The 26,396-nt window shown below is 40.0% G+C and overlaps 1 protein-coding gene across 7 annotated transcripts in view; it reads left to right on the top strand.

Annotated features, from left to right (window-relative positions):
- SIDT1 (SID1 transmembrane family member 1) overlaps positions 1 to 26,396 on the top strand; it is a 154,742-nt gene that overhangs the window by 89,815 nt on the left and 38,531 nt on the right. For all 7 annotated transcript variants that reach the window (XM_007516322.3, XM_060198351.1, XM_060198350.1 and 4 more), the window contains exons 10-17: positions 6,119 to 6,162; positions 12,489 to 12,560; positions 13,893 to 14,038; positions 15,393 to 15,466; positions 17,713 to 17,779; positions 20,480 to 20,553; positions 22,625 to 22,748; positions 22,985 to 23,102. In XM_007516322.3, coding sequence (XP_007516384.1) covers positions 6,119 to 6,162; positions 12,489 to 12,560; positions 13,893 to 14,038; positions 15,393 to 15,466; positions 17,713 to 17,779; positions 20,480 to 20,553; positions 22,625 to 22,748; positions 22,985 to 23,102 — 719 coding nt within the window. The remainder of the gene's footprint in view (positions 1 to 6,118; positions 6,163 to 12,488; positions 12,561 to 13,892; positions 14,039 to 15,392; positions 15,467 to 17,712; positions 17,780 to 20,479; positions 20,554 to 22,624; positions 22,749 to 22,984; positions 23,103 to 26,396) is intronic.

Raw genomic sequence — 26,396 nt, 5'->3', positions numbered from 1 at the left:
AAAAGGAAAATAAATAAATATAAAATTTCATGTTATATGTAGCTTTTAATGAATTTTGAACTTACATATGCATGTATACACACAGAGACCCTGAGCCTAAGAATGATAAAGCAAATAGAGTAATATGCTAACAAGCAAATCTAAGGAAGGAGTGTGAGGATTGTCTATATCCTAGTCCTAGTCTTAAAACTTCTCTGTAAATTTGAAGTTATTTTCAAATAAAAAGTTAAAGACAAAAATCTCAGACTATAGGTACATAACCTGCTTATCAGCCCAATTAGTGTATCAGGTCATAATCACTAACATTTACCAGCTGCCAGCTCTCTGCCAGGCCTTGTGCTGAGCCTAATAAACAGATTCTCATCTAATGCCACAGAATAATGGGTCCTAGGATTGTCACTATTTCATGATTAAGAAAATAAGACAGTAATGCAACTTGAACAAAATTTACAGACATTAAATGGAGCTGGGTTGTGAAGCCAAGCAGCCTGGTTCAGAGTCTTACTTTGGTTTCATAAGCAGGTTAATTAAGGCATATGTGAAGAGGACAGGGGACATGATGGAGGGCAGTTCTTATAAATGACAGCAGACCAAAGGCTGGCACCTTAGCAAGGATTTGACTTAAGAAGGCTTGAAAAATTTTGACTTACTTCATGAAGAAAGAAGTTTATCTCTTCTCTCTCTAGAAAACTGTTTTGTGTCTAAAACTGCACAGTCAGTTACTCAGAATTTCAAGGTTTTTCCCAGGAAATATTTATGTCATTAATAAATTTCTATTTAATATTTATCTTATAAAAGGAGAAAGAAAACTATCCCCACTGTCACTATTTTAAATTTTAGAAGAAAGATTTCCATTAACATACAGACAAAAATAGTAGCTAGATATCATTCCCTATTTTTATTTTATTTTTTATAAGGGCAGAGAGAGAGGAAAAGAAGAAGAAAAAGAGAGAGATCAAGATCAAGACCACATGACCAATGATTCCTTCAGTGCAGTGGAGGAAGGGCTCAAACCTGAACCACACACATGGCTAAGCAGCACACTACTCAAGTGAGCTATTTCTTTCTTTTTTTTTTTTTCATTTGTTTTATTTTATTTCTTTTTTTAATTTATAAAAAGGAAACAGTGACAAAACCATAGGATAAGAGGGGTACAACTCCACACAGTTCCCACCACCAGAATTCCGTATCCCATCCCCTCCCCTGATAGCTTTCCTATTATGTAACCCTCTGGGAGTGTGGACCCAAGGTCATTGTGGGATGCAGAAGGTGGAAGGTCTGGCTTCTGTAATTCCTTCCCCGTTGAACATGGGCGTTGACAGGTCTCAAGTGAGCTATTTCACCGGCCCTAATTCTCTTTAAAGCTGTTATTCAGCTTACTAAAGAGAGCACAATGGTTGAAAATGGGGATAGAAGATTTTGCTGAAACCTCTAGCTGCCAGATTATCCTCCTATCATCAAATGCACAAGCATAGATTCTTTCCAAATTTAGACAAACTGAATATAGAAATACAGGGACATAAGAACTATTCGGCATTCTAAATAGGGGAAATAGACTGTGAAAAATGCTAACAAATTCTTCCTGAATTTTATTGTACTAAAATAACAAAGTTTCTGTAAAACCAAATTAAACCAGTCCCATAGCATTATGCCATTTGCTTGGTGAACCTTATTTATTTATTTATAATGTAATAATGATCAACAAGACCATAGGGTAAGAGGGATACAATTCCACAAAATTCTCATTACCAGAGTTCCTCATCCCATCCTCTCCATTGGAAGGTTTCCTATTCTTTATCCTTCTGGGAGTATGGACCCAGGATGATTATAGGGTGCAGGAGGTGGAAGGTCTGGCTTCTATATTTGCTTCCCCACTGGACATGGGCGTTGGCAGGTCGATCCATGCTCCCAGCCTGTTTCTATCTTTCCCTAGTGGGTAAGGGCTCTGGAAAGGTTGGGTTCCAGGACACGTTGATGAGGTCGTCTGTCCAAGGAAATCAAGTTGGTGTCATGGTAGCATCTGCAACTTGGTGGCTGAAAAGCATTAAGATATAAAGCAGAACAAATTGTTTAATAATCAGGAACCTATAGGTAAGAATATAGTAGATGAGAATTGGGGTCTTTATGTTGGAAGGAGCTAGGAAGTCTGTTTTAGGTATATATCCCAAGGTGTCCATGGTTTTACTAATTTTTGCCTGAGCCCAGCAGCTTAACATGCAGATGGGCTAAATGTATTGTCTAGGGAAATGGTGTCAGAATTAGAAATAGGAGTAGAAAGCTGGATTAGGGGAGACAGTAGCTCCTATTACCAGTACCTATGGGATATGCTGTCAGTGCTTCACCTTAGTGAGAGATATAACTCCTGCTCTCAGGGAGCTAAAACTCCAAAGTGCCTTTATGCTTTTGACCCTAGATCCATTCCACTCTCATTCCCCAACCCCAATTCATGTCACAAGTATTTAAGGAGACCCCACAGTGAATGTGCGGGGTTCTGGGCCCAGCACAGCAGGTATGTTCTCTTGTTTGTTCTTCTCACTTTTCTCCCAGACATACCAGTTTTGGTTTCAGAATTAAACTCAAATTACTCCCTCCTGCATACGCATCTTTCCCTTGTTTTTAATTTATTTTTAATTTTTTGTCTTTATTTTTTATTTATTTTTTAAATTATATTTATTTATTTATTTATTGGCTAGAGACAGCCAGAAATCAAGAAGGAAGGGAGAGAAAGAGAGGGAGAGAGACACCTGCATCCTTGCTTTACCACTCGCGAAGCTTTCCCCCTGCAGGCGGGGACCGGGGGCTCAAACCTGGATCCTTGCACACTGTAAGTTGTGCTCAACCAGGGGCACCACGGCCCAGCCCCCTGAAGAGGGAGATAGAGACAGAGAGACACTTACAGCACTGCTTCACCACTAGCAAAGCTTTCCCCCTACAGGAGAGGGGCAGGGGCTTGAACCCGGGTCCTTGTGCATTGTAATATATGCACTCAACCAGGAGTGCCACCACCACCCAGCCCCTCATCTTTCCCTTTGATCCATATATTAATTGCCCATTACCATAACAATACAACATTAAAAACCCAACCTGAAAAAACTCCTCTAACCTACAATAACAAATACTTAAATTTGCTCACAGATCTATGGGCCAGCTGCATGGCTCATTTCACCTGAACTGTATCTTAGCTGGGTGTGGTCATAAGAGTTTAGTCATACTTATGTACATTGAATTTTTGACAAGGGAGCTCAAATTATCAAATGGGAAAAAGAAAGTTCCTTCAACAAATGGTGTTAGGAAAAGTGGGTTGTAACATGCAAAAGAATGAAACTAAACCATTACATTTCACCACACACAAAAATAAACTCCATATAGATCAAGGACTTGAATGTTAGACCAGGAACTATCAAATACTTAGAGGAAAATGTTGGCAGCACTTTTTTTTTCCTATATAAATTTTATAGGCATCGTCAGTGATACAAATCCAATTGCAAGGAAGACTAAAATAAAAATAAGCCAATGGGACTATGTGAAATTAAAAAGCTTCTGTAGGTGGGGGTCGGGCGGTAGCGCAGTGGGTTAAGCGCACATACATCAATCTGACAAAAGGCTAATAATAAAAATATATAAAGGGTTCACCTTTATATATTCCTCTCATACTCCTCTCGTCTTCCAGTAGGCTAGTCTTGGCTCTTTGAGGATGCCTCCAAGAAAAACAACTGAGCGCCAGCAACATAGCTCATTTGAGCATGTTGTTTTGCCAGGAGTGCAGTCCAGGTTCGAGTCTGGCCCCTGAAGGTAGCTTCAGTGCTGTGGTCTCTTTTATTGTCTCACTACCAAAAAAAAAAAAAAAGTAAAATAAAACAAGATGATAATCTTAATTAGAAAAAAGAAAGTTCATCAAAGGATTCATGACCTCAAGCTGAAGATTTAAAGATGAAACACTATTACTTCCCTCATTGTTAATCAAAATCAGTTATGAGGCCAATCCATATTCCAGAGGTGAAGGTATCAGCTCCACTTTGAGATTAAGAGTTGAGTGTAGCCATTTTGCAGTGAATCTAGCATGGCTCTCATCCACTATTTTGTTGTGTCCACTGCTTACTATCTACCTCACTCTAGCTTTGTAAACCACTTAACTCCTCTAAAGAATCCTATCAACTCCAAGGCCAAGGATAAATGTTGGGTAAAGTTTGTTAATACAAACACACAATCCAAGTACACAATCTTTAATAAGCCTATATACTTATTTTTGTACGGCTAATATAGCTAAAATAATGCAAAGACATTTCATTGAGTCTTCATTTGACAGCCAGAATCTCTAGGTAAGATTACAACTATTGATCCTAAGAGGCTTTATTCATTTAACAAATATTTAGTTATCATCTCTTATGTGCCAGGTCCTACCCTAGAAATTAAAAATGCAGTGGTTGGCAAGACAGTTTAGATTCCTGCTTTTATAGGACCTACCTGACACTGTACAAAGGTAAACATAGACAAGTCTGAAATTAAGTAATAATTTCAGAACTGACAAAAATACCTCACCTAGATAGTGTACTGCTTTCTCATGTCCACAGTTCAAGCCTGACCTCCCACCACCACCACTTTGGAAGAAACTTTTCTCTCCCTCCCTCCAAACCTTTCTCCCTTCCTCTCTCTGAAGAAGTCAGTCCAAAGTGGGGCAAACCTGCAATTAAAAAAAAATGCAGTTAGTGATAAGAAAAGAATAAGTACAGTAAAATAATACATAATTATTGGGTTGTGGAAGGTACATTAGATTTAATTTCTTCCGTATAAAAAAATTTCTCTGAGGCAAGTTCTGAATGAGAAGAACGAACCAGCCATGTCTAAGGAAAGAATGGTGTAAAGAATTAAGAGCCCAGGGCCAGAGGCAGAGATAAATGTGCTGCTTTTAAGAACAAAAGAACTAAGAGGAAAAAATTCGTCCACCAAACATAATAGAATCAGGAGTATGCAACTTCCAGAGCCCCTATTTGGAAGTACCTGAGTGTTCAAAAAGTGAAATCACCAAAAAGGTCCATCAAGTATAAACAAATACATTAAGTGTGATATATCATAAATGGAATAGTATTCAGCTTTGAAAATGCCTGAATATTTATTCATGCTGTCACATAGATGAATCTTGAAAACACTAGTGGGGCCAAGAGGAGGCATACCTGGTTAAGTGCACACATAGTGTGCAAGGACATAGGTTCAAGCCCTTTGTCCCCACCTGCAGGGGGAAAACTTCACGAGTGGTGAAGCAGACCTGCAGGTGTCTCTCTGTATCTCTCCCAACACTCTTAATTTCTCTGTGTCTCTATCTAATAATAAAATAAAGACTTTCTTTAAAAAGAAATGGGACCAGGTGGTGGCACACCCCGTTAAGTGCACATACCAACATGCACAAGGACCTGGGTTCAATCCCTCATTTCCCACCTACAGAGAGAACACTTCATTAGCAGTGAAGCAGGTCTGCAGGTCTCTATTTTTCTCCACCATTCTCTATATCCTTCCCTTCTCAATTTTTCTCTGTCTTGTCAAATAAAAATATAGAAAGAAAAAAAAAACATGGGAAAAATGGCCACCAGGAACAGTGGGATTGTAGTGCAAGCACCGAACGCCAACAGGTTACGGAGACAGAAAGTAGATTTCGTGATGGCTGGGGCCTGGGAGGAGTGAGCAATAGAAATGACTGCTATGGAATTTCTGTAATAAGTGCCAACAACACTATGCAATTAGATAATAATGATGGAAGTGCAATTTTGTAAACATACTAAAATTTAATATCCAATTGTGCATCTTAAAGCATGAATTTTAATGTGAATTGAATCTGAAAATAAATTTGTGTGAATGTGTATTTATACCTCAGAGATTAACTATATACCATATATGTAGATGTGGTATATAGTTTTAACTTTCTGAGGAACCACCAAACTGTTTTCCAAAATGGCTAGACTATTGTACAATCTCGCTATCAATGTATCAGGGTCAGTTTCTCCACATCCAAAGGTACATTTTAAAGAGATCCTAGCAGATAAATCTGCAACAAAGTCTACAAAGAACAAATGGAAAATGTTGAGGTGTTCCTGTCTTAGGAGCATGTATGTGTGCTTATTTGCAGGTTTCAGAGAAAACCCATCAATGGAAGCTTTGGTTCTAATGATGGTAAGAAAAATCCCTGGTTTCAGTATTAAATGTTAACTACTATGACAGCATCCCATTTGATGTTCATTTTTCTGTCTGCCTTCTGTAACTTCCAAATCCTCTTTTGATTCCTATTCCATAAGATTAATCTTGGAGCGAGATGGGTAGCATAATGGTTATGCAAAAGACTTTTATGCCTGAGTCTCCAAGGTCATGAGTTCAATCCGAAGCACCACCTTCAGCCAAAGCTGAACAATCTCTCTAGTTAGAGGTTAAAAAAAAAAAAAGAACAAGAAGGCTCCAAGGGGGCCAGGTAGTAGCTGCACCTGACTGAGTGTACGTGCTATAATGTGCAAAGACCTGGGTTCAAGCTCCTGTCCCCAGCTCCTGTCCCTGTAGGGGAAAAGCTTCAAAAATGGTGAGGCAGTACTGTAGTTCTCTCTCTTTTTCTCTGTATCTCTACCCAATAAATAAATAAAATCAAAAAGAAGACTCTAGTCTATAGTCTTTCTACTATAGTGGAACTAGTAAGGACCTATTTTTACAACTGATAATTATTGAAATATGGAGTGCACACCAAGAATTTTTTTAAACATTTATTTATTCCCTTTTGTTGTCCTTGGTGTCCTTGTGACAGACACCTGCAGATCTCCTTCACCGCTTGTGAAGTGACCTCCCTGCAGGTGGGGAGCCGGGGGCTTGAACCAGGATCCTTATTCTGGTCCTTGAGCTTTGCACCCCCTGCACTTAACCCGCTGTGCTACTTACTGCCTGACTTCCAAGAATTTTTTGTTTTTACTTAGATTGTTCCCTGCAGTTATCCCTGGCTTACTTGATAGTCATTTATCTTTTATCAAAGCTTAAGATCTTTCTAGGAAATAATTGTTCTTATCTATGTTATTCCAAAACTAATTTGCAAACAGTAGTAAGAATTTCTGTCAACCCTAGTACAATTTACTTTTTCTTAGTTAAGACAGAAGCTTTTGTTCATATAGAACTGAATGTTCAGCTTTGTTCATAGAAAACTGAATTTCAGACTAACAGATAAAATAACAAGTGCAGCATATGTACACATTGGTGAGTATGTGATATTCTTGGGGAAGTCATGGAAACTCTGTACTCCTTCCTCAGTATTGTATCCCAGACATCACTTTCATCTAACCAGCTTGGTCTAATGCCAGCAGGAACCTGGAAAGGGCCTCCTCCTCTCATTCCCGAGCACCGCAAGCTTTTACTATTACCAAACAGAACTAATGACGAAGTTTCTCTGCCACATCACAGAAGCTGAATAATATTTGTGTTTGACTAAAATTAATGTTAAAGATCTAATTTGAACCAAATCTGAATGTGACTTACATGTATGCATCTATACTCTTCTTTGAATCACAGTTGTAACATGTAAAAATGTTGACTGCAGGGAGCCAGGCAGCAGTGCACCCAGTTAAGCACACACATTATCATGAGCAAGGATCCAGATTCAAGCCCTTGCTCCCCACTCACAGTGGGGGAGGCATCATGAATGGGGAAGCAGTTCTGCAGGTGTCTCTCTTGCTCTCTCCCTCTCTATCTCCCCTTTTCCTCTCAATTTCTGTCTATACTATGAGATAAAAGAAGAAAACAACCACAGGGAGTGGTGAATTAATTGTGCAGTCACTAAGACCCAGTGATAACCCTGGTGGCAAACGAGAGAGAGAGAGAGAGAGAGAGATAAATAAATGTTGACTGTAAAGTAGCCCTTTCTGACTAAAAAGTAATTGAATAACAGAATTAGCCATATCTAGAAAAAGCCTTTGAAAATATTCCTTATAACATAATAAAATAGGGGCCAAGTGGTGGCTCACCCAGGAGAATTCACATGCTACCACAAGTGAGGACTTTAGTTCAAGCCCCTGCCCCTACCTACGGAGGAGAAGCTTCACAAGTGGTGAAGTAGTGCTGCAGGTGTCTATCCTTCTCTCTTTCCCTCTCTCTCCTTCTTTTCTTCCCCTTTCTATTTATCTCTGTCTCTATCATAAAAGGAAAAAGAGAGGAAGGAAGGAAGGAAGGAAGGAAGGAAGGAAGGAAGGAAGGAAAGGAGGGATGGAAGGGAAGGAGGGATGGAAGGGAAGGAGGGATGGAAGGGAAGGAGGGATGGAAGGAAAGAGAAAGGAATGGAAAAGAAGAAGGAAACCAGCCACTGTGAATGATGACATCAATATTCAATCACAACTCCAGTAATATCTGTGGTGGCAAAAACAAACAAACAAGAAAATAAGCAAATAAATAACCCAACATAATAATATAATGTAACTGCAGCTCTATAATGTTAAATTTAATCAGAGCCCACAGGTCTACATATATAAGATGATTTTTATTTTTAATATTGTTAGCATATAATTTTTGAAATTGCATTCATTAGTTTATAGAGAATGTAATGCACACAAAATGGTAAGTCACAGTAGAAGGGATGATAGAGTTAGAAATTTACCATAGGAAAGAGAAAGACAGGCTGGGAGTACGGATCAACCTGTCAACGCCCATGTTTAGCAGGGAAGCAATTACAGAAGCCAGACTTTCAACCTTCTGCATCCCATAATGACCTTGGGTCCATACTCCCAGAGGGTTAATGAATAGGAAAGCTATCAGGAGAGGGGATGGGATACAGAGTTCTGGTAGTGGGAATTGTATGGAGTTGTACCCCTCTTATCCTATGGTTTAGTCAATGTTTCCTTTATATAAAAAAAAATCACCATAGAAATAATTCAGGAAAGAACCACCAATATATGCAAAAATATTTGGTGAGATTTTAATGAGGTATAGGAGACTTGATTCTCAAAGGATCTTCCCATAGATTTCCTTTTTTAATATTATATTATTCTAATGAAGGAGATAGAGAGAAAGACACAGAGAGATCAGAGCACTGTTCAGCTCTGGCTTATTATGGTATTGAATCTGACAGAATGACAGAATTAGCCATATCTAGAAAAGGCCTCTATAGCAGCAAGATCTCAGCTCTTCTCAGTCCCTCTTCGGCTTCCAACTCCTGAGTCCAGAGACAGAACAGGGCAAAACAATTATAAATATGGAGTCTCTGAAATCTCCAAACATGCTCAAATGACATGATGATTTTTCTCCTCACATAACACATTTAACCAAACAAAGCAAGCATATCCTAATCTGTGTTAGTAAAGAAGACAGATGGCAAAGAGCAAGTGTTCAGAGAAAAACATACCAGAATAAGTTTCCTCATTAAAATGAGATCATTCACAACTTTATATGTTAGTCTATTCCCAGCCAGAACACCCTGGTCTGTCCTATAAACTAATGCTAGTTAAGATCTGCTTTCTAAATACCATCTAGTTAAGTAAAAGTATGGAGACTCCCCTTCTGAGATTTGATTTTTGCATTCAGAGTGAATAAGTAAAGTGAATAAGGGGGTTGGGCGGTAGTGCAGTGGGTTAAGCGCACAAGGCACAAAGCTCAAGGACCCACATAAGGATGCCAGTTCGATCCCCCAGCTCCCCACCTGCAGGGGAGTCGCTTCACAAGTGATGAAGCAGGTCTGCAGGTGTCTTATCTTTCTCTCCCCCTCTCTGTCTTCCCTTCTTATCTTGATTTCTGTCTGTCCTATCCAACAACAAAGACAGCAATAACAACAATAATAACCACAACAAGGATAAAACAACAAGGGCAACAAAAAGGGGAAAAAAAAGAGAACAAAACATTGTTATCCTCTGTGTGGCCATTCTCACAGTGAAATTGAACATTGGAAAGTCCACAGAGTGAAAACACTTATGTACTGGCAACTGTAGTGCGCATGAAAATCCTAATACTTTAGTTTATCAGAAAACCACTGGCATTATCACCCCATCAGGATAAATAGGGCTGATAACTACATCAAAACCAGTGCCTGCTCAGTTACGTGCCAGAGCAGAGCACAGAAATCTATGCTACAGCCAAGTCTGAACAGACACAGCTGGCTTTCCCTTTTTAATCAAATCACTGCCTAGAAAAACAATGATTGTTTTTGTTCACTTGCTTTGATTTTAGTTTTTGTGGGTTATTTTCTATTTTGATTATACTCATGAAAAACACTGACTCCCACAAACTGTTTCAAACTTCTTGCCACAACTAACTCAAGCATTTTCCTGTGGACACACCTTCTTCCTATGTCAGAAGCCTTCCCACATCACCAAAATGCCAGAATTTCTGGATTTCATGATTTAGTGTTGTTATTCACTTAACTACATTTAATTTTTTAACTGTATCTTAAGCAGGAACACAGGTTGATGCTTAAAATAACTTAAGCAGGGAGTAGAGCGGTAGCACAGCGGGTTAAATGCACATGGCACAAAGTGCAAGGACCAGTGTAAGGATCCTGGTTCGAGCCCCCAGCTCCACACCTGCAGGGGAGTCGCTTCACAAGTGGTGAAGCAGGTCTGCAGGTGTCTTTCTCTCCCCCTCTCTGTCTTCCTCTCCTCTCTCCATTTCTCTCTGTCCTTTCCAACAACAATGACATCAATAACAACAACAATAAATCAAGGGCAACAAAAAGGGAATAAATAAATAAGTATTAATTTAAATATTAAAATTAGTAATAACTTAAGTTAGTGAAAGAAAAATACTGGGAGATGCTGAGGGAGATATGAAAAAAATGGCGTGGTCCAGGAGGTGGCACAGTGGATAAAGCATTCTCAAGCACAAGGTCTCATGTTCAATACCAGCAGCACATGTACCAGAGTGATGTCTAGTTTCTCTCTCTCTCTCTCTCTCTGTCTGTCTGTCTCCTCTCCTCTCCTCTCTTCTTCTCTCCTATCATTGATAAATAATTTCTTTAAAAAAAATGGTATCAGCTGTGAATGACACCCATACTATGGTTTCTATGAGACCTCTCACATGGAACTAGACAGAAGATGCTAGCATGACCTCACCCCACACGGAACCATTGGAATCTCATAATCCCTTCTTTAGTTTTCCTCCTCCCCCTTCTCTCTCTTGTTTGTTTTGTTATCATTGAGGCTTTACCACTTCAGGCCAACTTTTTCAGATAGAAAGAGAGGAAAAGATACCATAGCACCAAAAAAACTTTTAATGCAGTGGGGACTGGGCTCAAACCTAGGCTGTGTGAATAGCAAAGGCTCAATATCCAAGTGAGTTATTTGGCTAGTCATTTTTTCTCCTTCCCTTTCTCCCTTCCTTCCTTCCTTTCTTCCCTCCTTTCTTTCTTTCTTTCTTTCTTTCTTCCTTTCATTTTTTGACCAATGCACATTCAGTTCTGCCTTATGGTTGCACCAGGGATTGAACCTGGGACCTTGGAGCCTCAGCCATGGAAGCCTGTTATATAACCACTGTGATATCTTTCAAGTCCTTCGTGCTTCCAGTAGTCAAGGAAATATCCCAGCTGTTAGGGGGGCAGGTGGTGGTGCACTTGATTGAGCGCACATGCTACAATGCACAGGACCCAGGTTCAAGCCCATAGTCCCCAGCTGCAGGGGGAAAGCTTTGCAAGTGATGAAGCAGTATTTCAGGTGTCTCTCTGTTTCTCTCCCTTTCTATCACCCCCTTCCCTCTCAATTTCTGTCTCTACCCAATAAATAAATAAATAAATAAATAAATATAATACAAAAAATTTTAATATCTCAACGGTTAAAGCATAGAACTTGCATCCATGCTTCTGGCCTTATGTTGTTCATTACATACAATCAATTGTCACATGATCAAGCCATATGTCCTTCCCCTTTGCAGGTCCTGTGGAGAATCATAAGCTTTCCTGGCTCTCAGATTTTCACAGCCTCTTCTCACCATGGCAAACGTGTTCTTGGTTTCCGGGGGGCTGCTTGGTGGAGAGTGTGCCATCTAAACACTGTCAGCAGCAAGAGAAAAACATGATCCACTAGTATTGTGTTTTTGCAATAAGTCAAGCAAAAATTTATTTTTCTTCCTAAAGAACTAAACACTAAATATGTTATGTTATATATAGTCTCTGTTACAGCTGCTTAACTCTGCACTATAAGCCAACACTAGCCAAAGACATGTCCACATGAGTGTGTTTTTCACTCTATGTTTCAATAGAACTTTAGAGATGAAGGCTGCAATTTGATTTTCACCTGCCATAAAATATTCTTCTTCTGATTTCTCCCCTCAACCATAAAGTAGTTTAAAAACCATTCTTGGTTTAAGGGTTATCAAAAATGAGTGACAGACTAGATTTGGCCTCCAGAGTATAGTTTGATGACTCCTCTGTTAGAATGAAATGAAAATCGAGTTGAAAATATTGTGACTCAGTGGTTTGAACTCCTTTGCATTGTGTTGTTCTGTTGTAGCAACTAGACACAAAGTGTTTGCCTCTTTGTTTTTCTTTTTAACAGGCTCTGGAAACATGGTGGTGTCACATCCCATTGCTGCCAGCACCCCTGAAGGGAGCAATTATGGGGCAATAGGTATTTCCTACGAAGAGTCTATTCATGAACATGTTTTCCAATTAGCCAGATAAGAGGATATAAAGGGAACTCCGTACTCCAATAATTAAGAGGGCAAGGCAATAACTCCATAAGTTTGCATTAAATGTATAATGTAAATGTATAATGCTGGATGATCCTTTCATCTCTAACAGTCTCTAGTTCTGTTATTCTGTTTCTTAGATCTGCTAGCCACACTTGAACAGAATTCCCTAAAATGGTTGCCATCAATTCCCAAGACTGTTGTGGGAACTTTTTCATACCCTGCCTGAGTGCAGGGCATGAAAAATGTGTCAGAATTCTGATGTCAAGGAATCTGACATCAACTGACCAGTTGTTTCATTCTCAGGTTTCAGTGGAGTAAGGGTGATCAGAAGACTAAGGCTGTGCTGCAGGTGAACATGGCTGTAGCCTAACAATCTTGCATTTTGATCAACTCCATAATCGAACCTGCTCACTGCCACCCAGTCATTCACATGGCAACCCCAATATTGCATTAAGTGGCCTGAGAGTAAAAGAGTTTCTATCCTTGTCTTGTTAGAGTAGGAGAATATTGATGCTTCCATGCACTTCCATGATGCTTATAGACTTGTGAATGATGCACCTTAAAATGTTAGTGTAGAAGGACTGTAATCCTGCCCTCTTGTTCCTATTATCCTGCAACTTTGAGAAGCATGTGAGTTTAGTAAGAGCTACTTATTTCTGGCTCTGTAAGGACAGGATTTCTTTTTTAAAAAAACCATCTGAACAGAAGCAAAAAAAAAAAAAGTGGAAGGTAGACTTAGCTCATATGCTCATCAAGCTGCACAAATTCCCATCTGCTCTTGGAAACATTCACAGGAACACAAGGATTCTTCTTCCTGAGAATGTTTTCATTATATAATTGTAGATACAGCATGTGGGAGATTTCTGTGTACAAATATTCTAGTCATGAGAAATTTATAGCTGTTGGAAATGTGTGTGCTTATATGATTATGCAATAGATGCTGTACATAACTATATGCATGTGTATGCTCATGTATTTGTGTTCATATTTTAAAATATGACACATGAAATATAATCTTGCATTCCAAACAGATGCCTTTATATTCTTAATATGATTTTAGCTTTAGAAATGGATTAAAGTCAAGACATGAAAAGAGAAAAATTAGTAGCCCACTGAGGAGAGATTGAGAGAAAAAATATATGTCTCACAGATAAGGAGTTAGTTATTACAACACATTTTCAGAAGTGAGTCAGAACTTTTTACAGAATGGAATGGGCTTCATCGATTCTTCTTGCCTTTTAAAAGCATATGAATTTTCTGTGTTTCAGATGAATCAAGCTCTAGTCCTGGCAGGCAGATGTCCTCTTCAGATGGTGGGCAGGCAGGCCAGTCTGACACAGACAGCTCTGTGGAGGAAAGTGACTTTGACACCATGCCAGATATTGAAAGTGATAAAAATGTCATCCGGACCAAGGTACCTCAACCTCACCATATTCTTTGAGAGAGCAGAATGTTCAGCAGCCAAATGAAATTTTAGAAATGTCTTCATTTCCTTAACCTTTAGTTCTTTCAGAGAAAGTCACATTTCCTAGAGGAGTTTTCAGATAAAACATCTCTGCACACTAAAAACAATGTGCTAGAAATGATCGCTGCTTTTTGGGAGAAAGTAAGAGGATTAAAGAGAACAGAAAATTAAAACACTCAAGTGTCTAAAGTGGCTGATTATGGACAATAAAGGAGGATGGGATCCAACCAGAAGAGAGAGAAGATTCATTTGAGAGATAATCCTCACTGGTTCTGTACACATTTCATAGAAATAAAACTCACTTTTTTATGGCATATATTTACTATACTGTGTTATAGCCAATATGGGATAAGAAGGTGAATTTCTTGAGCCCCCGGCTCCCCATCTGCAGGGGGGGGTCACTTCACAAGCGGTGAAGCAGGTTTGCAGGTGTCTTTCTCTCCCCCTCTGTCTTCCCCTCCTCTATTGATTTCTCTCTGTCTTATCCAAGAATAACAACAGCAATAACAACAACAATAATAATAACAACAAGGGCAACAAAAGGGAAAAAGTGGACTCCAGGAGCAGTGGATTTGTAGTGCAGGCACTGAGCCCCAATGATAACCCTGGAGGCAAAACAAAACAAAACAAAACAAAACAAAAACAAAGGGAGTCTGGCGGTAGCTCAGGTGTTGCAAAGTGCAAGGACCGGCCTAAGGATCCTAGTTTGAGCCCCCAGGTCTCCACCTGAGGGGAGTCACTTCACAAGTAGTGAAGCAGGTCTGCAGGTATCTTTCTCTCCCCCTCTCTGTCTTCCCCTCCTCTCTCCATTTCTATCTGTCCTAGCCAACAACGATGACATCAATAACAACAATAACTACAGCAATAAAACAAGGGCAACAAAAGGGAATAAATAAATAAATATTTTAAAAGAAGGTGAATTTCACACTTTCAAATTTATAATTCAGGATCTGCACTGTGAATATCTCTGAAAAAAATCAAAATTTGAACTCTTGACATTCAAGGCTCACAGTAATTTTACTACATCAGCCTACCCTTAATACTCCAAGAGAAGTACTAGGATTTTTATTGTGGTATTCTAGGAGAAGCAAACTTAAATGTCTTGTTAAATAATTTTACTCCCTTGTGTGAGACTGAATTAAATTTTGCAAAGTTCTCCTTTGCATCTTATGCAAGAAAAAATTAAGCAGTGTTTTGTATTCTTTCTTCTCCCTTTCTTTTTCTTTCTTCATTTTCTTTTTTCTTTCTTTCTTTATTTCTTTTTTTGTCTTTTTTCTTTCCTTCATTCCGTTTTTCATTCTAGATGTTCCTTTACCTGTCAGATCTGTCCAGGAAGGACCGAAGAATTGTCAGCAAAAAATACAAGATTTATTTTTGGTAAGTAGATTATCAAAGGACATGATTCCTTAAAATAAAAGCAAAGTTTCTTTGTAAAAACCACATATACACATGTCACAGATTTCAGTGTACAGTGAGGCAAAGGTCTAGGTGTTTCAAGGACCTGTTTAACTTTCCATAGGAAAGGCAAAAACTAAAACTACAAAAGAGAACCAGTCCTAAACAGAGAACAACATAAAAATAAGAATGGTAGGTAGAGGTGAAGCTATACTTCTTTTTTTAAATTTTATTTATTTTCCCTTTTGTTGCTCTTGTTGTCTTTTTTTATTGTTGTTGTAGTTATTATTGGTGTTGTTATTGATGTCGTTGTTGTTGGATAGGACAGAGAGAAATGGAGAGAGGAGGGGAAGACAGAGAGGGGGAGAGAAAGATAGACACCTGCAGACCTGCTTCACCACTTGTGAAGCGACTCCCTAGTCGGGGGCTGGAACCAGGATCCTTCCACTGGTCCTTGTGCTTCGTGCCACATGCACTTAACCTGCTGCACTACCACCTGGCTCCCGTGAAGCTATACTTCTAAAATATATAGTCTTCTAAACCAACTTTGCTTTTATTAAGAAAAAAAATTAAAAATTAAGAGTTCAGGTCCTGGAAGAGGATGACAGAGGACCTAGTGGGGGTTGTTATGTGGAAAACTGAGAAATGTTATGCATGTGCAAGCTATTGCATTTACTGTCAAATGTAAAACATTAATCCCCCAATAAAGGGGAAAATAAAAAATTAAAAAAAGAAAAAAGATAAGAAGAAAAAAAAATAAGAAATGGTAGTAGGATCCCATATGGTTAAGGAACATACCAAGTTCTCTCAGGAGAAGAAAATGTTATAATGTTAACTTTATCTCTCTCTCCTGAGACATGCTAAACTGGAGTCCTGTTTCCTCTTGTTCCTCATCAGACCTTGTTCTTGGAAAAGTCAAATGATTCCAGAGTCTGGATACACAAAGCACCTCAGAGTGGCTAGAAACTGTCCTGAGAGATGATACCACCAACTAATCATAAATAGATCTATAGGAGAGGTGCACCTGGTGGAGAACACACTTTACCATGTGCAAGGGGTTTGAGCCCCCACTCCCCACTTGCAGGGGCGAGGGTGATTCACAAGCAATGAAGCAGATCTGAAGGTGTCTCTCTTTCTCTCCCCCTCTGGGTCAGGTTCTCTCTGTCTTATCAAATAAAATTAAAAGGGAAAAAAATCAAAAGAAAGAAAAAAAATCACTGTTTCCCGAACAGAGGATTCATCATGCAGACACCAAGCCCCAGCAATAACACTGATGGCAATAAGATAGATTAGATAGATAGATAGATAGATAGATAGATAGATAGATAGATAGATAAGCAAATAAATGCATGTCTATTTATAGTGGTGAAATGTTCAGACGCAACCTGCCTCCAAAGTCAGAGACTAAGCTGACTGCAGGGATCCCTCCATCCCTCCACTGAGAAGCCTCAAGCTGATGCTTGTGCAGTTCTCCCCATTCTTTTCTCCCAACAGTGCCTTTTTACTTTTAATCTGACAGCATTTTTATGAGGACCTCATTAATAATTTTTTAAACCAGAATCAGTGTTTTTTGCACTGTTTTACTAATGATCATACCAAAAAAGTCTGGAGAAGCAAGAACCACAGAATCAGTTTCTGGTTATATTTGTATTTATAAGTTAACTAGGATACTTTTTTTCTTTTAATGAAAGAGAGATAGAGAAAGAGAGAGACTAGAGAACTGCTCAACTCTGGCTTATGGTGATATTGGAGACTGAACCTGGGAACTCAGAACCTTAGAAGACATTCTTTAAATAAAGGGGAGGGGCGGGTGGTAGTGCAGTGGATTAAGCGCACATGTCACTACCACCTGCCCCCCCCTTTTTTTTAGAATGCCTTCTAATGTTCTGAGTTCCCAGGTTCAGCCTCCAGCTCCCCACCTTCGGGGGGGGGGTATTTCTTCACAAGCAGTGAAGCAGGTCTGCAGGTGTCTATCTTTCTCTCCCCCTCTGTCTTCCCCTCTTCTCTCCATTTCTCTTTGTCCTATCCAACAACAATGACATCAATAGCAATAATAATAATAACCACAACCATAAAATAACAAGGGCAACAAAAGAGGGGAAAAAATGACTTCTAGGAGCAGTGGATTTGTGGTGCTGGCACAGAGCCCCAGTAATAACCCTGGGGGCAAAAACAAAGAAGCTAATATTTCATTGTTAACTTGAAAATAATTCCTTCTCCTTACACAGGAACATCATTACCATTGCTGTGTTTTATGCACTGCCAGTGATCCAGTTGGTCATCACCTACCAGACGGTAAGTGTGGTCCCAAAATCTCAGATTTCACTCTGAGGGAAAGACCTTTGCTGTGACTTACAGAAAAAAAGGTATAACTTGGTGTAGCCAATAATTAAATCCCCATTTAGGCTCCATTGGGACTTTGCCATTGCTTCATCTTTGATTGATCTTTAAATCTAGTTTTTTAAAAAATTAGTCACATAGAGGCCTAAGACATCATATTATTTTGCCTAGCAAGCTGAGGTTATTAGTTTGCATTCATTTATTCATGATATCTATCAACTGCATCAGTTATTTACCAGGCTAGACTCCTGGTCATTGTGAGATAATGGGATAAATAAAATTTATGAAAAAAGACTATATATAAAACAAAGGTAATAAGTAGGGGCCAGAAGATAGTCAACCAAATAGAATGAGTGATTTACCATACATGAGACCCTGGGTTCAACTCTTGACACCATGTCACTGGGGTAAGATCCATGCACGGTGAATTGGTACTCTCTCAATCTGTCTATCTATCTATCTCTCAAAAGAATTTTAGTTTTTATTAGTGATTTAATGATGATTAACAAGTTTATAAGATAACTTGGGCACAATTCCATACAGTTCCCACCACCAGAGTTCTGTGTCCCATGCCTTCCATTGGAAGCTTCCCTATTCTTTATCCTTCTCTGGGCATATGGACCAAAATTCTTTATGGGCTTCAGAAGGTGGGAAATCTGGCTTCTGTAATTGCTTCTCTGCTGGACATAGACATTGGCAGGTCAATCCATACCCCCAGCCTGTTTTTGTCTTTTTCTAGTGGGGTAAGACTCTGGAAAGGTGAGGTTCTGGGATACATTGATGAGGTTGTCCGCCTAGGGAAGTCAAGATAGAGTCATGGTAATGTCTGCAACTTGGTGGCAGATTATTGGAGTTGGAGGGTTGACATCTCAGGCTTGGCATCTCTGGATATAGTCCAAAGTAAAACGTGGCACTGTGATTTGTTGGGTTCCCAAAGTAGTTTCAGTCCTATCTTGTTGCTGTCCCAGGTGGTCTGCCTCCTCAAAAGAATTTTAAATAGTCAGACTGGGAGTGGAGAAATCATATATGCATGAAACCTTAGCTCCACCAACAGAAAAAAAAAAAAAGGAAGACAGAGAGGAAAAAGAAAGGAAGAAAGAGAAAGAAAGAAAGAAAGAAAGAAAGAAAGAAAGAAAGAAAGAAATAGAGAGAAAGAAATAGAGAGAAAGAAAGAAAGAGGGAGTCAGGCAGTAGTGCAGTGGGTTGAGCGCAGGTGACGCAAAGCGCAAGGACCAGTGTAAGGACCCCGGTTCGAGCCCTGGCTCCCCACCTGCAGGGGAGTTGCTTCACAAGTGGTGAAGCAGGTCTGGTGTCTGTCTTTCTCTCCCCCTCTCTGTCTTCCCCCATCTCTCTCCATTTCTCTCTGTCCTATCCAACAATGACGACAACAATAAAACAACAAGGGCAACAAAAGGGAATAAATAAATAAATAAATATTTAAAAAATTAAAAGAAAGAGGGAAGGAAAGAAAAAGAAAGAAAGAAAGAAAGAAAGAAAGAAAGAAAGAAAGAAAGAAAGAAAGAAAGAAAAAGAGAAAGGAAGAAAGAAAAGGAACCAGCCTGAGAATCATGTATCCTTCATAGAACCCTATAGGACTAGGTCACTTAATTAATCATCTCTAAAATGTAATACACATGAGAAAATTATTCAGAATATGAAAGGCCAAAAGTGTTTCTAGTGCTGTGACTCTCAAATTGATTCACATTATATTTGCCTAAGGAACTTTTTAAAAATTCCAGTATTTGGTGTATTACACCAAAGGAAAGACTCTGGGGAGAGGAGGAGTTTTCAGCTCCTGATGCAAGATGGTAGAGGAGAACCTAGACTGGGGGCGGGGGGAGGATGAAGGTGTTTCACAGAAAACTGAGAAATTTTACACATGTACCAACAACTGTATTTACTGTAAACAATTAATCCCCCAAATTTATAAAAATCCTAGTGCCCAAACTGTATTCTATAGCAGTTGATTAGAATCAGGAAGTGAAACCAGACAGCAGTTTTATTAAACTGCCAATAATTCCAATAGCCAAGTTTGAGGGCCAGTGAGCTAATAACATTTATCTACCTCCATAATTAACAATATGATGAGCATTTCCATCTTTAATCTAAATATCATATGAACACTTTGGGACCCTGTCAAAAAATTACATCTGTACTTGGCCTGGGGTGCTTCTAATGAACGAGATGGTCTAAATATAGAAAGTTGAACACACAGCTCCCGTCTGCTCTGTGGTTATCACATTCACAGAAAGACTGTGATAACTCCATATCCTTCCAGCAATTAGAGTCCAAATAGCCTGTGTTAACATCCTTTCATGTGCCTTTTAGAATGAGAACCAAGGGAATGTACTTAGTTGAATTCCACCTTGGAATTTATAATAGGGAACATGGAATATTTCAATACAAAGCAAGAGAGGAGCATTTAAAGGAAATGTGCCTGTCCAGTACAGCAGAGGTAATGGCCCATCTGAAAAGGAACACTGCAGATAAAACCTCTGGCAATCTGTCACTGTGAGCAGTGTCTGTTTGGGGTGTGTGTGTGTGTGTGTGTGTGTGTGTGTGTGTGTGTGTGTGTGTGTGTGTGTGTGTGTGTCTTGAGACTGGGCTTGAACAGAAGAAAAACTGCATCTCTTCCTCTCTCCCTTGTTCTTACAGGTGGTCAATGTCACTGGTAACCAGGACATCTGCTACTACAACTTTCTCTGTGCTCACCCCTTGGGTGTCCTCAGGTAAGCCCAGTCCTCTGGTTGCCTAGGAACTATTTAGAGAAGCTTTTTAAGTGTGATGTTACGTTTTCAGGGTTGTTTTGTTTTTCAATTCACAGTAGGATTATCACTGGAGCTTGGTGCCCTTTATTTTCCTCCTTCCCTCCTCCTCATCTCCTTCCTCCTCCTTCTCTTCTTCCTTCCCCTCCTCCTTCTCCTCCTCCGCCTCCTTTTCTGATAGAGACAGAGAGAAATTAATAGATAAAGGAGGATAGAGAAAGAGAGACACCTGCAGCATAACTGTATTACTCATAAAGCTTCCCCCTTGCAAGTGGAGACTGGGGGCTTGAACCCAATTCTTTCACATATGGTTTTGGTTTTTAAGACTCTTAAAACAACTATGGAAATGTATCTATCCCATTCCAAGGGTAAAGGGAATGAAGAAGTGGAGAGCAGGTATGACCTTCATTCCTGTATAGAGAATTAAGAAATCTCCCTAACCCACCTTGTGCACCACATAGAGATCTTCAGTCCATACTCCCAGAAGGATAAAGAATAGGGAAGCCTCCAATGGATGAGATGGGATACAGAACTCTGGTGATGGGAATTGCATGGAATTGTACCCCTCTTATCCCACAATCTTGTCGATCATTATTAAATCACTAATAAAAAAAAAAAGAAGTAGAAGTTGAAAAATAAGAAAACACAAAGCAGAACTTGGACTGGGTTTTGTGTATTGCACCAAAGTTAATAACTCTGCGGTGACGGGGAGGGTTCAGGTCCTGGAACATGATGGCAGAGGAGGACCTAGGAGGCCCTGAATTATGTGGAAAACTGAGAAATGTTACACATGGACAAACTACTGTATTTTACTGTGGATTGTAAACCATTAATCCTCCAATAAGGACAAAAAATTAAAAGAAAGGAAAAAAGTAAAGCACAAGAAAAAAGGAAAAAAAATATTGAGAAAGAGAGAGAGATAAAGGAGAAAAGAAAGAATCTCCCCAAGAATAAACTGCTGAGGAGAGGGCAGCATCAGGTCCCTCACTATGATGACACTCATCCACGGGCATGAGCCATTAGCCAGAATTGTTAAGCAGCTTCATGATATGGATAGTATTATATTATCATCTTCCTTTTAAGATAAAGATTAAGGTAAAGACTTGCTGAAGATCTCTCAGAGCACAGTAATGTGCAGAGAACATTGCCTGGAGGTTTGGAACCTGAATTCTTTTTCCTGAACTGAAGCAGCCTCAGTTTCCTGAAATTAGGCTCCTGAATGTTCCCATGTGACACTTTTCCTGAAATTCTGTGACAAAGTCCAGTACTGACTCATAGCCTGGGTCAGTCTATGAGCATTCACTCTCATGATGTAGCTGAAGCAGTTAGCCAAACTGTTCCTCTTTGCATCGGTTCTCTTTCCCAGGATTCATCTCATACCGGTGCCATCAGGGCAAGAACAAATTTGGGTGAATTAGAAAAGGTGACCTGGTAGCCCAGATGGGAAGCTGGGTACCTTGTTAGTTACTTTCTACTGGCATCTGTTCTTTCCCTCCTCCTTCCTAACAGCCACTAAGTACTAGCTTACGTACCTAACCCAATCATCAATTCAGAAACCTATACTCTCACACCTTATTTGCTTTAGGAACAATAAGCCACCCCTAGTACCAGGGATGGTCTCAGTGGTTTAAAAATAAGCTCCCTTTTCCCCACTATTACTGGCCTAGTATCCCAGGCCTGAGCTGGCCAGCAGGCAGAGAATGATTCATTTTCACATAACACATAACCACACGTCAGCCATCTTATAAAGTCAAACTGTTAGGCTAAAGGTGACTTTTGGAGGGTAGGACATGTGCTTTGCATATATGAGGTAGTGAGTTCAATCCCCCCACCCCGAAATAATTCAGCTGACTTCCCAGTCCTAGAATCTTATGAAAAAAAAAAATGTGTGTGTGTGTGTGTGTGTGTGTGTGTGTGTGTGTGTGTGTGTGTGTGACACAGACTACTGAGCTTACTCGATGATTCATTCACTCATTTGTTCTCTGAATCTTTTTAATCACCTTGACTCTTTCATGGCTTCTCTCTCTCCCGTTAGTGCTTTCAATAACATTCTCAGTAACCTGGGCCATGTGCTCCTGGGTTTCCTCTTTCTGCTAATCGTCCTGCGCCGGGATATCCTCCATCGAAGAGCCCTGGAAGCTAAAGACATCTTCGCTATGGTGAGGAGGGTGGGTGAGGCTGGGAAGAAGGAAAATAGGGAGGGTAAATTTGAGGTGGGAATTGGGAAGGGGGATTCTGTCTTGAACCAGTGTCTACAAGGTAGGGGGCCAAGAAGCATCTGCTTTGATGGTTGATGGTGGATTGTGTGTAATGAGCGACACAACACCAGAAGCATATGCTTCCAGGTTCTGTGACTATGTCATTAATGAACATATTTCTATTAACCTTGCTTTAGGAGTACGGAATTCCCAAACATTTTGGTCTCTTCTACGCTATGGGCATTGCATTGATGATGGAAGGAGTGCTCAGTGCTTGCTACCATGTCTGCCCTAATTACTCCAACTTCCAATTTGGTAATTAAAATTGACATCAACTACACAGGTTTGAGTTAAAGGATTCTTACCCTGGGACCTTCTCCAAAATGCCAAATTCATGAATGAACTTTTACATGAATTGATCCCTGCCTCCCTCTGCTTCCTATCTGTTGTTCAGTGTATCTCTTTAGGACAGCAGGACACTGTCCTTCCACCCACTAAGGGGCTTCAGGGTGGGGAGGTGGATGAAGAGGCAGAGTTAGGGAGTGGGAGCTGTACAGAGCAAGGTAGCCCTCCAGCCCCCCAACCCCTACATCTAGCTTTCCCCAAAGTTCTGTTTTTGCCCCTGTTTATTTTCAGCTTGTGCTATTGTTTTCAGTGTGTTCCTTTGTTTTTTTCAATTTCACTGTGTAACTCCATTTTCATGACTGGAACTAAGATGGTTTGTGCTTTGCTTCCTTTTCTTTTTTTTTTCTTTTATTATTGTTTATCTTTCCTTTTTAACCAGTATTGTCATTCTTATTTAAGAGAATAAATTCCAAATCTCCCCCCCAAAAAAAAAATTAAAAATTTCATTCTTTCTCTCTAACCACCTTGTATTCTAGAAAATGCTGTACAGTAAATGTTGCTCCATGGTCAGATATGATGGTGTGTAGCGGGCTAAACATTAGGAAGCAGTTCATACAGAATCTACCAATAGACATCTGGAAATAACCCTTCAGGGGAAATTGGCTTAATTTTAAAATCAGTCTACTGTGGAATGAAAATAGTAGAAAAATCACTTCATATTGGATTTATCAGCTTACCATTTAAAAGTCCAAAGGTGGAAAGGACCTATAATTGGTTTATTGAAGGCTCTGGCTTGCTCTCTGTGATCCCATTGGTTGTGCCAGCCTGTGTTTGGGTTTTGCCCTCAGGCTGTGTGCTTTCTGGGTGGTAAAAATAACTGCAGCAGTCCTGGCTTCTCTGTTCTACCCCATGATGTCTGGAGAAGGTAATCTGTCTTCCAGGAGCCTTCATTTAAAAGCCAGGAAGTGTCTTTTTAAAAGTATATATACATGGGGAGTCCAGTGGTAGCGCAGTGGGTTAAGCGCACGTGGCGCAAAGTGCAAGGACCAGCGTAAGGATCCTGGTTCGAGCCCCTGGCTCCCCACCTGCAGGGGAGTCGATTCACAGGCAGTGAAGCAGGTCTGCAGGTGTCCCTCTTTCTCTCCCCCTCTCTGTCTTCCTACTCCTACTCTCCATTTCTCTCTGTCCTATCCAACAACGATGACATCAATAACAACAACAATAATAACTACAACAATAAAACAACAAGGGCAACAAAAGGGAAAATAAATAAATACTTTAAAAAATTTTTAAGTATATATACAGGGTAGGGGTAGATAGCATAATGGTTACACAAAAGTGACTCTTATGCCTGAGGCTCCAAAGTCCCATGTTCAATCCCTTGTACCACCATAAGTCAGAGCTGAACAGTGCTCTGAATATATATATTGAGAGGCTAGACATTGGCACACCTGGTTAAGTGCACATGTTACTGTGCTCAAGGATCCAGGTTCAAGCCCCTGGCCCCCACCTGCAGGAGTAAAGCTTCATGAGCAGTGAAGCAGTGCTGTAGATATCTCTCTGTCTCTCCTTCTCTACCCCTCTTCCCTTTCAATTTCTATCTGTCCTATCAAATCAAATAAAGTTAAAAATTTCCTCTCTCTCTCCATATATATCCTTACTCTTCAAATAGCTTAAGCAGTCATATTTTTCTTTCAGGGATGATTCCCTAGGTACTGGCTAACTTGGGTCTGGGGCACTATGTGAATTATAGTGGCAAAACTGGTGGGATTATCTTTAGACCAGTGAGACCCATCCGTGGCACAAGGGGTGGCTTAGCCTTCCCAAAGGAAATAAACTGGGAGGGTGTAGATTTCTGAAATGAAAACAGGGCTGACATATTTAAGTTAGTACTGAAATACTGCTGTTAGGAAGGAGGGGAAACTTGATGCTAACAATAGGAAATTAGCAACATTCACCACAATCAAGGATAATTTGTGTTTCTCTCTCCACACCCCTCCCCCCACCTCTCTCTCTCCTTCTCTCTCTCTCTCCCTCTCTCTCTTTCTGTCTCTGACTCTGCTTACCTCTGGTTTATGGTGGTGAAGGTGACTAAACCAAGTTCCTCAGTGGTCAGGCGTAAGAGTGTTTTTGCATAACCATTATGTTATTTCCCCTGCTTTTTCTTACATATTTTTTGTTTGTTTGTTTGTTTTTGTTTTCCTCCAGGGTTATCGCTGGGGCTCAGTCTTTGCACTTAGAATCCACTGCTCCTGGAGGTTATTTTCCCTTTTTGTAGCCCATGTTTTTTATCGTTGTTATTATTATTGTTGTTGTTGTTGTTGGATAGGACAGAGAGAAAAATGGAGAGAGATGGGGAAGACAGAGAAAGGAAGAGAAAGACAGACACCTGCAGACCTGCTTCACCACTTGTAAAGCGACCCCACTACAGGTGGGGAACTGGGGGCTCGAACCAGGATCCTTACGCCAGTGCTTGCGCTTCGAGCCATGTGTGTTTAGCCCACTGCTCTACCCCTGGCCCCCATATTTTGTTTTTTAAAATATTTTATTGATTTAGCGTTGGTTAACAGTATTATCAGATTTTAGAGGCATAGTTTTACAATGTGTGTGTTTTTGTGTGTGCGTTTATGTACACACTACTCATCACACCCACTGTCAGAGCTCTGTGCCATCACACCAAATGGAAAGGATGGATTTTTAAAATGGCCCCCCAACATCACCACCATCAGGGTTTAGGAGAGAGGGCACTGTACCTACATGATTGCTTCTACCACTCCAGTGAATTTTTTTTAACCCCTTTCTATCACAAATACAAAGAAAGAAAAAGAGGAAAGAAATAGACAGAGACAAAAAAAAAAAAAAAAGGAGAGAGAGGTTAATAAAGGAAGACACCATAGTACTTACCCACCTTTTGTGAAGCTTTGCCTGTACAGTTACTCCCACGTGTTTCTGGAGACTGGAATACAGGGCCTAGTAGAGCATGGAACAGTGAAATTTATCCCCTAGCTGTTGTCTTCTGCGTAAATTCTCTGTTTTTAGTTTTTCAATAAACTTAACATAAAACAATTCCATGGTGGGGGCAGGTGGTGGTACACTTGGTTACAGTGCACAAGGACTCCGGTTCCAGTCCCTGGTTCCTACCTGCAGGGGAAAAGCTTCACAAGTGGTGAGGCAGGGCTGCAGGTGTTGCTCTGTCTCTTTCCCTTTCTATCTCTCCCTCTGCTCTCAGTTTCTTTCTGTTTCTATCCAGTAAGGAAGAAGGAA

Source organism: Erinaceus europaeus, chromosome 9, assembly GCF_950295315.1.
Source record: "Erinaceus europaeus chromosome 9, mEriEur2.1, whole genome shotgun sequence".
Classification (NCBI taxonomy): domain Eukaryota; kingdom Metazoa; phylum Chordata; class Mammalia; order Eulipotyphla; family Erinaceidae; genus Erinaceus; species Erinaceus europaeus.
The sequence above is the reverse complement of the archived record's forward strand: the minus strand, read 5'-3'. Positions and strand labels throughout refer to the sequence as shown.